This window comes from Hyla sarda, chromosome 1 (genome assembly GCF_029499605.1).
Source record: "Hyla sarda isolate aHylSar1 chromosome 1, aHylSar1.hap1, whole genome shotgun sequence".
In the NCBI taxonomy this organism is placed as follows: domain Eukaryota; kingdom Metazoa; phylum Chordata; class Amphibia; order Anura; family Hylidae; genus Hyla; species Hyla sarda.
Window position 1 is genome coordinate 549,290,273 of NC_079189.1, and position 17,328 is coordinate 549,307,600.

General features: G+C 42.3%; 1 protein-coding gene across 1 annotated transcript in view; it reads left to right on the plus strand.

Moving 5' to 3' along the window:
- Positions 1-14,457, plus strand: part of DMGDH (dimethylglycine dehydrogenase) — a 63,234-nt gene extending 48,777 nt beyond the window's left edge. The window contains exons 12-16 of the mRNA XM_056541607.1: positions 1,997-2,214; positions 4,225-4,382; positions 5,545-5,604; positions 9,160-9,294; positions 13,200-14,457. Coding sequence (XP_056397582.1) covers positions 1,997-2,214; positions 4,225-4,382; positions 5,545-5,604; positions 9,160-9,294; positions 13,200-13,415 — 787 coding nt within the window. The 3' untranslated portion in view covers positions 13,416-14,457. The remainder of the gene's footprint in view (positions 1-1,996; positions 2,215-4,224; positions 4,383-5,544; positions 5,605-9,159; positions 9,295-13,199) is intronic.
- The last annotated feature ends 2,871 nt before the right edge of the window (positions 14,458-17,328 follow it).

Below are 17,328 nucleotides of genomic sequence, written 5' to 3' on the forward strand. Positions count from 1 at the left end.
TTAGTTACCAGCTCCACCTTTTCCAACTTGCTTGAACAATAAGGTTCCTAGAGTACGGTTTCCTGAAGAGATGTTCCTGTGTAAGATCCCAACCTGTTTTCTAACATGGTCACTGTTTGCATGCTTGATACCTGCTGCAAATTTGTGTTTTGCCCAGACTAATGAACTTGTGCTGTTCCCCATCCATTGATTATGAATGACCCTTGCTAGTCCTCAGAGACTACCCAGACTACCCTCCTGATTGACCCCTTTGTGTTTTGCAGCAGTGTCTCTTGGCCCACAAGGCCAGTTGTCAGTAGTTTTGCCACCTTTCTTGCAAAAAAAAAAAAAAATCCTATATGTGTATTATAAACTATAACTGTGTGTGATGTATTATCCAAGACATGGGTAAGAGGTCATCCAGACGGTGTATCCTTTTGTGTATTGCATTTTATTGGGGGTCTGGCTGTTTGTTTACATCTCCTTTTGAAGTCAAAGGCTCTTTTGAAGCAGCAGGATTTAAGGGGCACTCTAGTCCCATCATATAATCAAACAGATAAGGGGTCAGGAAGAGAGATGCCCCACCTGGTGGGATCAGAGGGGAGGGGGGGGGGGGAATGGAGTTTCCCTCCAAGGAAGCAGAGAAGACTTAAAATGCTGGACTCAACGGTTGTTCAAGGCTGTGCCAAAAGCTGACAAGACCATCCTAAGAACAGCACTCTCATGGACTGCTATATCATCATGCTGTAAGAACTTCATCTTTTGTTTTCTGAACTTGCCTTGCTAAACTTTCCTATTTTTGTAACTGTATGTCATTTGTTTATTTTGATATATAGCACTGTGATACCTTTTATCAGATTCATTGTTTAATTAATCAGCTCTGGTCTTTGATCTCTAAATATATGAGCTCACCTTTCTGAAGGCAGCTCTGGTGGAAACACGTTTATCTAAGGGTTAATTTGGTGACTTGCTGGGACTAGTAGTGGATACCCAGAGGTCTGGTGGCCTTAACCCTTGCACCATCACACTCTCTCTAATGTCTTGCCTGGACCGATAGGGTGTGATCGTGACAAATACCGGACATGCTAATTTGCATAATTATTAATATATGAGTTAAATCACAGGATACATATATGCAGGGACATTTTGTCCTATTCTGACCCCTATAACTTTTTTTTATTTCTCCTTATACGTGCCTGTGTGATGGCTAATTTTTTGCGCCTCGCTCTGTAGTTTTTAACAGTACCATTTTGGTTTTGATGTGACCTTTTTATCGCTTTCTTTATTAAATTCTGGAGTTGCAGTTAGTTACTAACTGCAACTCCCAGCATGCCCTGATACAGCCTGTGGCTCATCAGCTGCCCCAAACGAAAACCACAACTCCCAGCATGTTGCACTATATAGTAGTACATAGTATAGGTCAGAGTTTTCAAACCAGGGGTGCCTCCAGCTGATGCAAAACTACAACTTCCTGGGAGTTGTAGTTTTGCAACAGCTGGAGGCGCTCTGGTTGGGAAACACTGGTATAGTATATGGTGTAACATTCTGGGAGTTGGAGAATTGGTTGGATAAATACCAACCACTGCATTGTTGGTATTTCTAATTAAAAAATACGGCAGGGTGGCCAAAATACCGGACAGGCGGCAACCCTAGTTGTCACCTACGCTCAGACCACTCTTAGAAAGCTCCTAGGTAGTAATCTGGGGGTACCCTGCAGTGAACATCAGATCCCTGTTCAGGGGTTAAAAGTTTAAAACCAGGGGACGACTTAAACAACATCTTCGTGGTTGGCGCAAAGCCAAACATGTCAAGTAAAACAGTCTGTTCACACCTACTGGTCACTACATAATGAATGGATGATGTAGCGTTCACAGCTCCAAGACTCGTGAAGAGCCTCGGCCCAGTTTTGGAGATCGCAAGGGGTCCCAGCAGTCGATCCTGTGGATAGGGGATACGTTTTGGTTTTTGGCTGGACAACCTCTTTCATTTTGTTTTCATGTGTATTTTATATTTACAGGTGGATAGAAGATTTTGCAACACAAGGCAAATATAATGTGGAGATAGTGAATGTGACAGATGAGGTAGGAGTACTTGGTGTAGCAGGACCACTGTCCAGAAAGGTTCTCCAAAAATTAACATCTGAAGACTTGAGTGACTCTGCGTTCAAATTTCTGCATGGTAGAAGAATGAACATTGGTGGTTTCCCAGTCACAGCCATCCGAATATCTTATACAGGTGAGGATTCAACATACATTGACAACATACCCCTTAGGGGGTGGTCTTCTCAAGGAGAATGGCCACTATGCATATTTATGGTGGACTGAAAATGGGTCACACGAAATCTGGTCTGGATAAGGAGGTGGTCTTCTCAAAGAGGTGGACTTTTAGAGAGGTTTATCTGTATCTGATTTATATTAATGGCTCGTAAATTTACATATTCCTTGAAGTTAAGCTGTTAATCCCAACCTAAAGGACCATAGATGTAGGAATTCTTTTTTTTGGGTATCCAAATTCACAGGCACCCAAAATGCACTCTAGATGCAGTATATAACACATTTCCATGTTAGGCAGTTTAAGGGTTAAGCTTTGTTTACAGTGTGGAAATCAGTGTCCGTCAGATGTATATGTTAAGGGGTGGTCGCCCATGTATACATCCGACATATAAACATGGCATTCATCATACATATAAAAAGTATACTCTGTGCTATTCCTTTTTATTTTTATGGAATCCAGCTGAATGGAAGCTCGCAGCTGTGCACTATAACATCCAGCCAACCCTGACTGGAGGCCAAAATGACAAACTTTTTGCCTCATTCAAACATATAGGGGTCTATGAAGAGTTAAATTCATGCACTGGGACCTATGTTAAATGGACCCTGTTAGACACTGCTTGTGAACCCTGCCTTAATTATAGTTTTCCTGGTGCTCTACAGTACTGTACTTAAAGGGTCAGTCCTGATGATTTAGGGGTAATCCAAAATACTTCTGTAGTCTAGTATGGCTAAAGGCGAATACTTTATTATCACTGGGGGGGTTATGTATAAATGGGTAATATCTTTTTAGTTCTAGGTAGCATGAGGGTAATTACATACTAGCCAAAATTCTAGGTTGTAATGGGGTTTTCCTAAATTCTACGGTATAATAGGGGTTTGTACAAATTAGTCATGGTGGCCTAGGAAGAAGTAGGAAGTCCATACACATCATCCTTTTAGACTTTATCGTACTGGTGTACCTAGGGACCCACCCTAAAGTAACATCCTAATATTACCTGTTTTCCCCTTTAAGACCTTGAGAATGCAGAAAAAACATCGCCAATTTAGTGATTTGTTCAAAACAAATGTGTTTTTGCCATGTGTGGGCACTAAGGAATCCACCTGTTCTTCAGTGGGTCAGTCAAAGCCTGCTTTTAGGTTTATGAGCTAATACATAAATACGTATATAAATAGTCATACGCAGACAAGTACTTAAACCTACGGGTAACCAACAGTGCAACAACTAAGTAGGTACCATAAAATATAGCTTTTATTCCAGATATATTAAAAATCACACCAAATAATAGAGACTTGGGTATGTATGTGTATATAAAGTGCCCTATCACCAAAACAAGTGAAAACAGAAAGGGGAACAGAGATGCAGCTCCCCAATTTTTCGCATACAAGCGAGATATTCTGTACACCAAATATCATAACATAAGAACCCCTTTTTTTTCCTTTCTAAATACCCAACGCGTTTCTGTTCATAAAGAACTTCATCAGGGGTAGATAGAAAGCAGAGGAAAAATTAGAAATATATAGTCATATGGATAGGTGTCAGAACCAGTCACAAGAATGCAGCAGCAAGCCCAAACATACTAAAGATAAATCCTCAGCTATACGGTATATTTCATATATACAAATCCCTGGCAGGAGTGATAACCTGCTTATGGACAATTCCAAGATGACAGGGAGAAAAAGTAACCGACCCCGAGCCTCAGCATATCAATAGGAGGGTCACATAGGTAGAAGATCCCATCTGAAAAAGATACAGATAAAAAGCACTCAGTATAAATAAAGAAGAGATGCTTACCGAGTCCAGGATACATATAATAGAGAGGACTATACTCGCATACCGTTGTATGGGGGCTGTTATGCTGCTGCCTAAAAACAAGGACCGTGCGAAATTAATTTATGCTAGGTCAGAATATCATTGGGGGTCTATGGTAGTTTAGTGATTAATTTTTGGATACCTGGTTTCCTTATTCCTTAGGTGAGCTGGGCTGGGAGCTGTACCACAAGCGGGAGGACACATCAGGGCTGTACAACAAGATCATGCAGGCGGGAGATGAAGAAGGGATTGATAACTTTGGTACATATGCCATGAATGTGTTAAGACTGGAGAAGGCTTTCCGTGCCTGGGGAGCGGAGGTAAGATACCTGCGGACAGTACGTTGAGCCGGATCAGACAGTTTTTTTTTCAGTTTGACGCTGCCATCGGGGACCAGCTTTCTGCACCCATGGCTTCCTCATCAGATGGATGGCTGGCCAAGTAATACACAGACTCAAGTTGTCCTTTTCTGAAATTATATTCAGCCATCATTTTGCTATTTCTGTTTCTGTAAAAGCTTGGCGGCAACAAATATGGTGTTAGGGCACATTCACAAGTGGATGATTTATTGCAGATTTTCAATGCAGAGACCATGCAGAACAATGCAGTGAATAAATGCAGGGTATAAATGGGAAATACTGCATCTTTTGCAGATACTCGGATGATGTGTTGAAATCAGCATCTTAATCTACACAGAAATTCACATATTTAAAGTTTTTTTGTTTTTTTTCCAGGGAAAATTGCTGAGTCTAGGTGCTGCAAAAATATAAAATAAACCATACTCACCTGCCCTGATCTCCCGCTAGTGCCATTCTCCAGTGCTCTCTGTGTCTTCCTACATTCTCTCACATCCTGTCCCTCCAGAGACGGCCCGATCAGCCAATGAGTGGTGGAGGCAGGTGACTTCTGCGACCCGTGATTGGCTAAGAGGGCATTTCCTGCATGGACAGGATGTAAAGGAAAGCAGCAGGGGGTTGGGGAAGACACACACAACTAAAGAATAACACTAGATACCACTAGCCTTAAAAAAAAAAATTTTTTTTAAATGCTTTATTCCCCAGAAGACACAGGTAACATGACAGCTGAAATAAACTACATTTACTGAGTATTGTACATTTGTTTAGTAAACAATGTTAATTTTACAACATTAGATATGGGTAAAATGACAACAAAAACTAGTTTACTGGGTATAGTAAGTTTGTTTAGTAAACATTGTTAATTCTATAACAACTTAGTAAACTCATGGCATTAAACAATCCCATTTGCCCTATTATCTATTGGGGCTGAAAAGGTCCTGAACCCCTAAAGAGTGCATTAGTACCAAAAAAGAAAACTAAATAGGTAGTTGTAATAAGGACCATATTGGGGGGTCACTTTTAGAGGTTCTATTGTGTGATTGTAAGTAGATGAATCCTTTCTTTGCCTTTATAGATAATAATGATCAGTAAAATATTGATAACATTTTGCATCTGTTATTTTCAGATGAATTGTGACACGAACCCCCTGGAGGCCGGACTACAGTACTTTATAAAGCTAAACAAGGTTGGTGGGAAAGGTCTTTTACATAAATCTCAACTAGAGATGAGCGAATTTACAGTAAATTCGATTCGTCACGAACTTCTCGGCTCGGCAGTTGATGACTTATCCTGCATAAATGAGTTCAGCTTTCAGGTGCTCCCGTGGGCTGGAAAAGGTGGATACAGACCTAGGAAAGAGTCTCCTAGGACTGTATCCACCTTTTCCAGCCCACCGGAGCACCTGAAGGCTGAACTAATTTACGCAGGATAAGTCATCAACTGCCGAGCCGAGAAGTTCGTGTTGAATCGAATTTACTGTAAATTCGCTCATCTCTAATCTCAACCATGGTCCCAAGTTGAAAGAGATTTATGTTCGAATGTATGAATTAGAAACTATTGTAGAACACGGACACAAAAGGAAAAATGAGTAAAGATACTTTTATATTTCATTTGGCATCCTATATACCATACTGATTACTGTATTTGAGTAGGACTAGCCAGATACAGTGTACAACACTGCCCCCTAATGGGTGATTTAACAAGTCAATGCAGTGTTTTCTAAACAATGTGTCTCCAGCTGTTGCAAAACTACAAGTCTCAGCATGCCCGGACAGCCTTCGGCTGTCCGGGCATGCTGGGACTTGTAGTTTTGCAACAGCTGGAGACACACTGTTTAGAAAACACTGCATTAACTTGTTGTAGTTTTGCAACAGCTGGAGACACGCTGTTTGGAAAACACTGAGTTACTGTACGTAAACAGTTTGAGAAAAATTTTCGGGTGCATTGACACTAGGGAATTTCCAAGCAGAATTACACTTGGTAAATTTTGGTGCAGCAGCCTCCCATTGTAACCAAATATGGGATGAGATGGCATATTGCTAGCTAGGATATGTCTTCACTTCCTAACTTGTTCGGGTCCAATTGCGGGGACCCCAGGATCCTTGAATTATTTCTACACAATCATGGTCCCAGTTACTTGTTGGGCAGTGAACTACCAAACCAGAGGAATTCTCAGTGCAGGAGAAATACAAAATAAGCACCAAAACGGAGTGCATTAGAAGTAAATGTTTAAGATCACAATGGACATGGTAAATGCATTGGAGACCCATTGAATGGGGCTAATATGTCCGAAACCACAGAAACGTAATAATTCAAAAGAGTAAAAATAGGCAGCAGAAATCTAAGGCTACCCATGGAATTTGTGCTGCACATTTTTCAAAGCAGAAAAATAAGTCATGTGCACATAGTATTTACAGTTCATGATGCCCTAAGTACTCGGACTACATACACCACGTTGGGGTGATCCAGGATTTTACATGCAGATCTGTCTTAATAAGCAGCAAAGAAAGCATTCATAAATTCAGGTTTTGTTGTAGATTCACGGTCTAGTTCCCCTCTATATAAAGAAAGTGGTGAAATCACAAATCTACAACATAATAGGTGGCTGCAAATCTGTTCTGACCCATGTGGATACAACCCATGGGCCAAAGCACTCCTGCAGCAGCTACATCCAATATATTTATCGTTTTTTTTTTTTTTTTGTTTTTTTGTTTTATCACTGAAGTGCTGCCCCATTCAACACTGCCACCTTGGGTGCCCAAGTAAATATAGCCCTGTTAAAGAAGTACTGTGGCATAGGACAATTTACCCCCTCAAGTCTAATTGCAGGGGGGTCCAAAAAAATCTTTAAAAAATCTTAATCCTTCCAGTACTTATCAACTGCTGTATACTCCACAGGAAGTTCTTTTTTCTTTTTGAATTTATTTTCTGTCTGACCCCAGTGCTCTCTGCCGACACCTCTGTCCGTGCCAGAAATGGTCTATAGCGGGAGAAGGTTTGCTATGGGGATTTGCTCCTGCTCTGGACAGTTCCTCTGGACAGAGGTGTCAGCAGAGAGCACTGTGGTCAGACAGAAAAGAAATTCAAAAAGAAAACAACTTCCTCTGGAGCATACAGCAGCTGATAAGTACTGGAAGGATTAAGATAGAAGTAATTTACAAATCTGTTTAACTTTCTGGCACCAGGTTATTTAAAAAAAAAAAAAAAAAAAGGTTTCCACCGGAGTACCCCTTTAACTCCACGGGGACGGAGGGCACCCTCATCCCACTCCCTTTCTATAACGTCGGGCCCGGCCTCTAACAACGGCCGGAACCCGTGGCTAATAGCGCGCGGCACCGATCGTGGCGCCGCATGCTATTATCCCTTTAGATGTGGCGTTCTAAGTTGAATGCCGCGTCTAAAGTGAAAGTAAAGCACTGCTGGTTAGCTCGGGGAGCTGTTCGGGATGTCCACGGTGAAATCGCGGCATCTCGAACAGCTGTTAAGACAGCAGGATGCTCCCTATCTTCCTCCATGCTGTCCAATCGCCGAATGACTGCTCAGTGCCTGAGATCCAGGCATGAGCAGTCAAGCGGCAGAAACATCGATCAATGGTTTCCTATGAGAAACCAGTGATCAATGTAAAAGATCAGTGTGTGCAGTGTTATAGGTCCCTATGGGAGCTATAACATTGCAAAAAAAAGTGAATAAAGATCCTTTAACCCCTTCCCTAATAAAAGTTTGAATCAACCCCCTTTTCCCATAAAAAAAAAAGTGTAAATAAAAATATAAACATATGTGGTATCGCCGTGTGCGGAAATCTCCGAATTATAAAAATATATCATTAATTAAACCGCACGGTCAATGGCGTACGCGCAAAAAAATTCCAACGTCCAAAATAGTGTATTTTTGGTCACTTTTTATATCATGAAAAAAATGACATATCCCCTCATAAGCAGAAAAATTAAAAAGTTACAGGGGTCAGAAAATTTTAATTTTAAATGTATAAATTTTCCTCCATGTAGTTATGATTTTTTCCTGAAGTTCGACAAAATCAAACCTATATAAGTAGGGTATCATTTTAATCGTATGGACCTACAGAATAAAGATAATGTGTAATTTTTACCGAAAAATGTACTGCATAGAAACGGAAGCCCCCAAAATTACAAAATGGCATTTTTTCTTCTATTTTGTCGCACAATGATTTTTCCTTCCGTTTCGCCATAGATTTTTGGGTAAAATGACTGATTTCATTACAAAGTAGAATTGGTGGCACAGAAAATAAGCCTTAATATGGATTTTTAGCTTCAAAAGTGAAAGGGTTATGATTTTTAAAAGGTAAGGAGGAAAAAACAAAAGTGCAAAAACTGGAAAACCCTCCGTCCCCAAGGGGTTAAGGAATCTGACATTCAAAGATGTGAATAGCCATTAATAAGGGCAGCAAACTCTGAACTCTATAGGGATAACTAATATTCTCTCTGTAAATAATATTCTACCCAAACAAGGCTGCTTTGAATTTTAAACAATGGTGAAAACAAAGCAGTGATCCATAAAGAAATCCTTTTTAGGATAAAAATGCACAGTTCATATTTTTGCTTTCACCTATGCATCACCGCTATACGTGACTTTTTATTGACACAGAGCGATGATGATGCCTATGGGACTTGTAGGGGAGGCTGTGCACATATGTAAATGTCTGGCACACATGTTGGCCTCTGCACCACAGCGCTCATTTGTCATCATTAATTTCATGTGATTCCAGCAAGCGGACTTTATTGGCAAGCGGGCCATGAAGCAAATAAAGGAGAAGGGGCTTCAGAGGAAACTCGTGTATCTCACCTTGGAAACGGATAACGTTGATCCTGAGGGAAATGAAAGCATCTGGCACAGTGGGAAGGTGAGAAGAATTTAATCATAGCAAGTGAATTGGAAATCTTCTCATAGTCCATAGAAACCTGAGCTGTGCACAGGATGTTGGCTCTACATGACTATCTGATAATAGCAAACAGAAAAAACATAAAGTAACTATGCCACTTAGCACTCATCACATAGTAGGTCAAAGGAACTAAAACCAGTTCCACATACTTAAAGCACGCTTCTGCATGTGCTGTTTGGTGTCACCTGGTGTGTAGAAACTTGTGGCGTGAAACGCAGTGGCTCCCGCAGAGGTCTCTCCTTTCCTGCGCTGACAATTACACAGTCTTCCTAGGCATGTTACGGTGGGAGCTAGTGCTTTTTCCACTCCACCTCCTGTTTTCACTTCTGGCCAGCGGGCAAAGTGTTGGATGGGGGTGACAGAATCTTGGGACGATTGCTTCCCATCAGGGGCAAAGCTAGAGGCTCTTGGACCCTGGTGCAAAAGTTTAACTTGGGTCCTCAATGGCTGCCAGCAATTCTCAGCTGCATTGCAATGGTAGTATACACAGACTAAAGAGTGTATATATGTATTTGTGTGTGTATGTGTATATATATTTATTTTGAGTGAATCTTCTGTGATTTCTCTTTCCCTATTTACACACATGGAGAAATCTACCAACTAATCCCATCAGGGTGGGGAGAAGTTGCTGGGTGCTACCTTGATGAATCCAAGCCCCCTTCCCAATCTCTTTTAGGGCTTGTTCACATGAGTAGATTTTGTTTCAAACGCACAGCTGCAGAAAATCCGCCGCAGACCCCATTGGCTTTAATCAGCTGCGGAGAGCCCATAGAGAGCCCGCCCCTTTCAAAGGGTTTCTCATTTTTTAAACTCAATCTGCTCTTGAGAACGAGCCCTTAAACCATGATACCTCTGAAAATCTGCTGCATTTTTAGAGTAAATCATAGATGGATGTAATAAAGGGGTCTGTCCCTGTTTTATGCCTGTGGTTTGGACAGCATGAAACTGTTGATAAGTTGCCTTGAAGGGAATAAAATAGTTACCTTACAAAAAACATTTATCACCTATCTATAGAATAAATGATAAATATATGAATACCGGGAGCCCAGGAGAAGTCGGAATAAAGGGAGGGTTAAGTGTGGGCCCTGCTGCACTAGTAAAAGTCTATGGGACAGATGGAGAAAGTGAGAACAATCTTGCAGCCAGTGAAACACTGGGTTCTGCAGTTCTGGTGGTTGGTGGGGGTCCTTCAGGCCTCACATGGGCTTTGCTGAGGCCAGTGGTGTATTTACCAATAGGCCAACAAGGCCCAGGCCTAGCGTGGCAGTTTAAATGTGGAGGCAGAAATGCCGCCTCATGGTGCACTACAGTCCACTCCACTGCTCCAAGTGGGTGCTGTGAATACCTCGCAAAGAGGGGAAGAATTGGACGCCAACAATGCCCCCTGAAAGGCATACCGCAGCAGAATGAACAGGAGCTAGTGCACAGTGTGCAGGCAGAGCTGTGATCACTGCCTCTGACCCCCCACTTCTTCCTTTGCACCTGATGAGCAGCAGGCCATGGCGCTGAGCCCCAAACATTGTGGCTGCGATCAGCTACAGGCCGTCCTGGTTGGATGACCCTGCTCCTCTGCCTGCAGCACCTCAGCCTCAATTGGGGGAGGATAAAGACTACCACCAGGCTAGGGGGTCAGGAAGTGTTAGTGGACTGGGAGGTAAGGAGACTAGAGGGGACATGTTGGGGCGCAGTGCAGCCATCTTCTGCCAGCCTGTGTATATGGCTGCCACGCTCCTCCGTATAGTGCTCCTCATTGTCACCACTGCCACGGAGGCTCCATCAGCACTGCCATACCTGGGGACATACATAGATAAAAGTCATACTATCTCACATAAGTGAGTCCCCCACCCCCTATTATTTTCCTGCATATTTTATTATATCTTTTTATGTGACAACACACAGAGATGTACTCAATTTTGTTGTCAAATAGCTAAGTCGAAATGTCCGAATTGGGCCCAATTAGCCATTCCCCTCTTCGGTGTCATTTGACTTGTTAGTGTTACAAGAACTCAGGTGTAAATGAGGAGCAGGTGTCTTAAATTTGGTGTTATCGATCTCCCACTCTCTATTACTGGTCATTTTCACCTGGCACCTCATGTTAAACTCTTTGAGACTCTAAAAAAAAAAAATTGTTACTCTATATGAAGATTGTCTATTAGCAGATTGTCAAGACCCTGAAACTGAGCTGCAGTATGGTTGGCAAGACCATACAGTGGTTTCACAGGACACACTCCACTCAGAACAGGCCTCACCATGGTCAACCAAAGAAGTTGAGTGTACATGATCACCATCATATCTAGAGATTATCTTTGGGAAATAGATGCATGAGTGCTGCCAGCATTGCTGCAGAGGTTGAAAGGATGGGGGGGGGGGGGGGGTCAGCCTGTCCGCACACTGCAATACATTGGTCTGCAGGGCTGTTGTCCCAGAAGAAAGCCTTTTCTAGAGATTAAGCACAAGAAAGCCACAAACAGTTTGCTGAAGACAAGCAGACTAGAGACATAGATTACTGGAACCATGTCCTGTGATCCGATGAGACCAAGATAAACTTATATGGTTCAGATGTTGTCGTGTGTGTGTGTGTGCAGGCAACCAGGTGAGGAGTACAAAGTGAAGCCTGGTGGTGGAAGTGTCATTGTCTGGGCCTACATGAGTGCTGCTGGCACTGGGGAGATACAGTTCATTGAGGGAACCATGAATGCCAACATGTACTGTGACTGTGATCCCCCACCATTTAGAGACTGGGCTACAGGGCAGTATTCAAACATGATAATTGCCACAAACACCTCCAATATGGCCACTGCCTTGCTAAAGAAGCTAAGGGTAAAGAATTGACTGGCCAAGTATGTCTTCAGACCTAATACCTATTGAGCATCTGTGGGGCATCCTGTGGCAACCTGTAATGCTTTGGTGAACTCCATGCCCAGAGGCTTAAGGCAGTGCTGGAAAATAAGGGTGGCCACACAAAATATTGACACTTTGGGCCCAATTTGGACATTTCCACTTAAGGGTGTACTTAAGGTTTAGACAGTTAATAGCTGTGTTTTGAGGGGGCACAACATTAAACACTATTCTACATATTGTGCACTACATTACATTGGAGCAGAGTGTAATTTCTTCAAGGTTGTAAAAAAGATATAATAAAATATTTACGAAAAGGGGTGGACTAACTTGAGAGATACTGTATGTGTATGATATTGAGGATATGGGGTTATTTCTGTGGGATTTGTAGTGCTTCACTGTTAAGCACTCTCTGATCCGGTCTTCACATCCATGCTGTAACTAAATCACATACTTAACCTCACTAAACATAAAGCAGTATGCAAGGTAAAGGTCAAAGCGGAGATTAAACCCTATGCCTACAGACTAGGTGGGGGGCTTTGTAGCAGTAAATGCAACAATGAGACAGCTTAAGATCAATGTGACACATATACTTAGCTCAGTTTAATGTGGTTGATTTTGTAGGAGCGGCGAGTATAGTGGGATTCATTGGTAAGGTAATTAAACGTGATTTTCTGAATCCTGATGTACAAGTGAGCGCAGACTAGCAACGTGATGTTCTTCATTCAAGGACCTAGGAATAAGTTTAAAGTTTCCAAAGTCACCTCATAGTCAGATGCAACGCAGAATCAAAATTGTGTTAACATAGAAGGATAGTTGTTTATACCTTTTTGTTCTACTACATATTTATGTCAGTAACAAAAGGAGTGTTCTTCGATTTATAGGAACTGGAGTTCCTCTTTAAATAAAATAATTCTTGAGTATTTATACAACAGACAGACAAACTATAGACAGAACTATTGGGGGGGGGGGGGGGGGGTGACAGTAGCTTTCTAATGAAGATACTCTAACAAAATGTTCTTCTTTAGGTTGTTGGTAACACGACATCTGGAACCTTTAGTTACTCCACCAACAAAAGCATGGCTTTTGCCTATGTGCCTATACAGCTGAGTGGAGCAGGACAAAAACTGGAGGTGGAACTTCTTGGCAATCACTACCCGGCCACGGTCATACAAGAACCACTGGTGTTTACCGAACCGACCAGGAACCGCATGCAGAAGAAAGGAGAAGGTGCTAAACTGTAACTACAGGCAACATGGTCACCGTGAAGACTTCACTGTGAAACCAACGTCTACTACACCTGTGCCGTTTCTTTTTTTTTTAAGTATCTTTGGCTATTTGTTGAAAAGCCCCATACTGATACAACGGACGTCTGCTAAAGAAAAGCAGAAATTATACAAAGTATCAGAGACAGCAGGAGTTTCACATCTTATCTGGGCTTTATAAATTGATAACCTCCTGGCATTTAGTCATTGAGTTTATCAGCGGGAGTGCTAGGAGTCGGACCCCCACCTATCTAATATTGATGGCCTATAGCAGTGTTTGCCAGCCAGGGTGCCTCCAGCTGTTGGAAAACTACAACTCCCATCATACCTTTGGCTGGGCAATTGTAGTTTTGCAACAGCTGGATGCACCCTGGTTGCATAGACTGCCATATACTAGTCTTTATTAGTTTAAGGAATATTTTGGATCTTTAGTTTAAAGGTGTTTTTCAGGTTTCAAATATTTTTTTTTATTTTTTTTCCAGAAACAGAGCAGCTCTTTTTTCTCAGGTTGTGTGTGGTGTTGCAGCTGAGTTCCATTAGGATTAGAAAAAGATGCTTTTTTTTCCAGACACAGTGCCACTCTTGTCCTCCGGTTGTTTGTGGTATTACATCTCCGTTCCATTGAAGTGAATGGAGAGGAGTTGTAATACCACACACAACCTGAGGACAAGGGTGGTGCTGTCTTTGTAATAAAGCAGCTATAATATTCTAATACTGGATGACCCATTTTATAATTAAAAGAACCGCTCCAGGAAAAAACGGATACACTATAGAGGGCATAAAGTAATCAAAAGAGTACAGTACAGTAAAGATAGAAGTCGTGCACCAGCTCCTTCAGGCCCTTTCCTGGGTATAATACACTGTGTCTGTTTCTCCTGCAGTACTATTCTTATACTAAACTATATAAACCAAGCAGAGTGTAATACACTGTGGAATACTGCACACATAAAATAAATACAAGATCTATAATGTAAAATATAACACATTTTATTTGTGTTTTTGTGATTTTAGCTGGTTTTGGTTTTAGGTATTAGTAACTTTGGTAAATTTTTTTTTATTCTAAGCTGGTTAAAGATTATGTGCAAATTTATTTTATACATCTATCGTAATAGGAGTTGGTGTTTTTTTTTTCGAGAGCTCCCCTGAATAAATATACAGTCGAAAGATATCATTCAGAAAGATTATCAGAATTAGGGTTATTTAGTTTAGAAAAGAGAAGGCTTAGGGGAGACTTAATAACTATGTATAAATATATCAGGGGGCCGTACAGAGATCTCTCCCATGATCTATTTATACCCAGGACTGTATCTATAACAAGGGGGCATCCTCTACGTCTAGAGGAAAGAAGGTTTCTACACCAGTACAGACGGGGGTTCTTTACTGTAAGAGCAGTGAGACTGTGGAATTCTCTCCCGGAGGAGGTGGTCATGGTGAACTCTGTAAAAGAGTTCAAAAGTGGTCTGGATGCATTTTTGGAGAGTAACAACATTACCAGTTTTGGATACTAGATTTATAGGGACAGAACGTTGATCTAGGGATTTATTCAGATTTTTCAGAAATTTTTACCTCTAGTATGAGTTTTTTTTTTTTTTGCCTTCCTCTGGATCAACTCAGTAGGGACTCATTAGGGATATAGGATGAACTTGATGGACTCTGGTCTTTTTCAACCTTATAAAACATGTAACTATGTCATTCTGTCTGCCTGAAAATTAGGAGATCAGTGTCTTCTATTAAATGCAATAAATGCAATAATAAAATCGGTGTGCTGCTAAGCTCCCTCTAGTGGCAACTACAGGCATTCATGATTTTATCATTAAAAGTAAGTCTATGAGAGTGGGCATGACGGCTGTGGAGCAAAAGTCCATCTTTCACGCCCCCTCCGATAGACATGAATGAAGGGGGCACGACTGCTGGGTTGCCGGACCGGTTAACTGCATCTGAAAGCATTATACAGTGGAGGGAGAGAAGTTGAGGTCTATGACAAATAGTCACAAAGAAAACAAGTAGATGGGTGGCTACACACTATATCAAATATTATATAACATATATATACATTTCAGACCTCAAGGTATAAACAAAAAAGATAATTAGATAATTGTAGATATATGAGACGTAAAAGATAAGATATAGCTGGTTAATCTAAAATAACTGATTTATTTAGTTTAAATAATATAAAGGTTGGCTTGAAGGACTGGTATCTGAACAGGGCCTTTGCTACAGATCCAGTTAAATTACATGTAGAATACAAATATTAGCAGGTAAAAATGCAGTGTATAAAAAGACCATATATGGGATAATAACTTTACAATGTGAGTTTGGGTAAAATAATAAAATGCAGTATACCCCTTTGCTGTATAATGTTCCAATAGTGCCTTGAAATCTGGATATAGTTAATATAACATTAGGGTCAGTGGAGCAGCGATATAGGAAATTGGCTGTAGATGTCTCCAATAGCAACAGTCTTGAATTTTATATGCCCTGGAAGGCTTCGAGATTAAAGGGGTATTCCAGGAAAAAACTTTTTTTTTTCTTGGTTGCTCTTCATTGGGGGACACCGATACTCATGGTATATGCGTTTTGCCACTAGGAGGCGCTGATACTAGGAAAAAAAAGTCGGCTCCTCCCGCCCGCCCGCCCACTGGAAGTGAGGTAATCAATTTTAGCTAGTGTCAGTAGGAGGCAAGACACAGGACTGGTGCTCTCCAGACCAGGTCTCTTTTTTTTTTAATTATTATTATTATTATTATTTTCTAGTAAGGGATGTTTAGTTAGTTTTTTTTCTTTTCCTCCCTTTTGTTTCCCTTTTTTAGGTGGGGGTTCAGGAGCATGGCGCTACCTGTTCCCCTGTATGCGCACGGAACATAAGAGCATGGGCTGTCAACTCCTTATCGCCAACGGCCAGCGCCTGGAGGTTGTACCCTGGGTCCGGGTCCCCCACTGCTCCTGCTCGCCCCGCTATCTTAGCCTGGTATGATGCAGCGTGGCCATAAGCTGGTTGAAGATGCCTGAGATGAGTATAGAAGATGTGTGTATGTACCCCCCTCCCTTCCTCTTTAAAATATGGACTCTGTTCTTTATTGGGAGCACTTATGTCTGGGGCTCGCTTCGGGTCCCCTGGGAAGGGGGTCGTGTGTTCTGCATACTAGGTCCTGGAGAACAGCCGCTGGCCCTTTGCAGCGCTTCCCTCCGCAGGTGTTTTCCTTCCCAGCTCACCTCTAAACAGCCTTGCTGTTCCTCTGCTCCGCCTGCTGTTTTATCTTCAGCCGGCGGGAGTTCAGGGGGTTATGCCGGTGCGGGGCTTTGCCCTTCTTCTCCCCCTCAGCCAGCGTGCGAATTGGGAGGCCAGGCATCTCCTCCTCTCCAGGTGTGCGCGCTGTACGGGTTATCCTTATGACCGGCAGTTTTTATTCCAGCTCCATCCCTCCACCATTGCCGAGGTCAGCAGCGCTCCATAGACAGAGCAGTACCGCTGGCCTCCCTAAGCGCAGACCGCCGGGAGCTTTTCCAGCTGGCCCACTCTCCTGGCCTCTGAGCTGTGCGGCTGCTGCAGGTGATTCTATAGCACGCTGCTCTGAGCCGTCACTGCTCTATTGCGCCTTTATTCTGTGCACCTTAAGCGGCGCCTAGCTCGCTCGCTCTCCCGGCCTCTGAGCTGTGATCAGCTGCTTTGCAGGCGCTTCTATAGCTCGCTGCTCAAAGCCGTCACCGCTACTGGGGCTGCCCGCATGCGTGCTACTCATGGAGTGGGCATCCTAACCACTCACAGCGCAGGGCGCATTGCTCCCCGCGGTTCCTTCCTGCCATGTTTATTACTATCGCGCACACAAAAAAAGGGCTTCTAGTATTTCTGACCATTTGGTGGCGCCCTCCTGTGGTCATTAATTAAATTGTA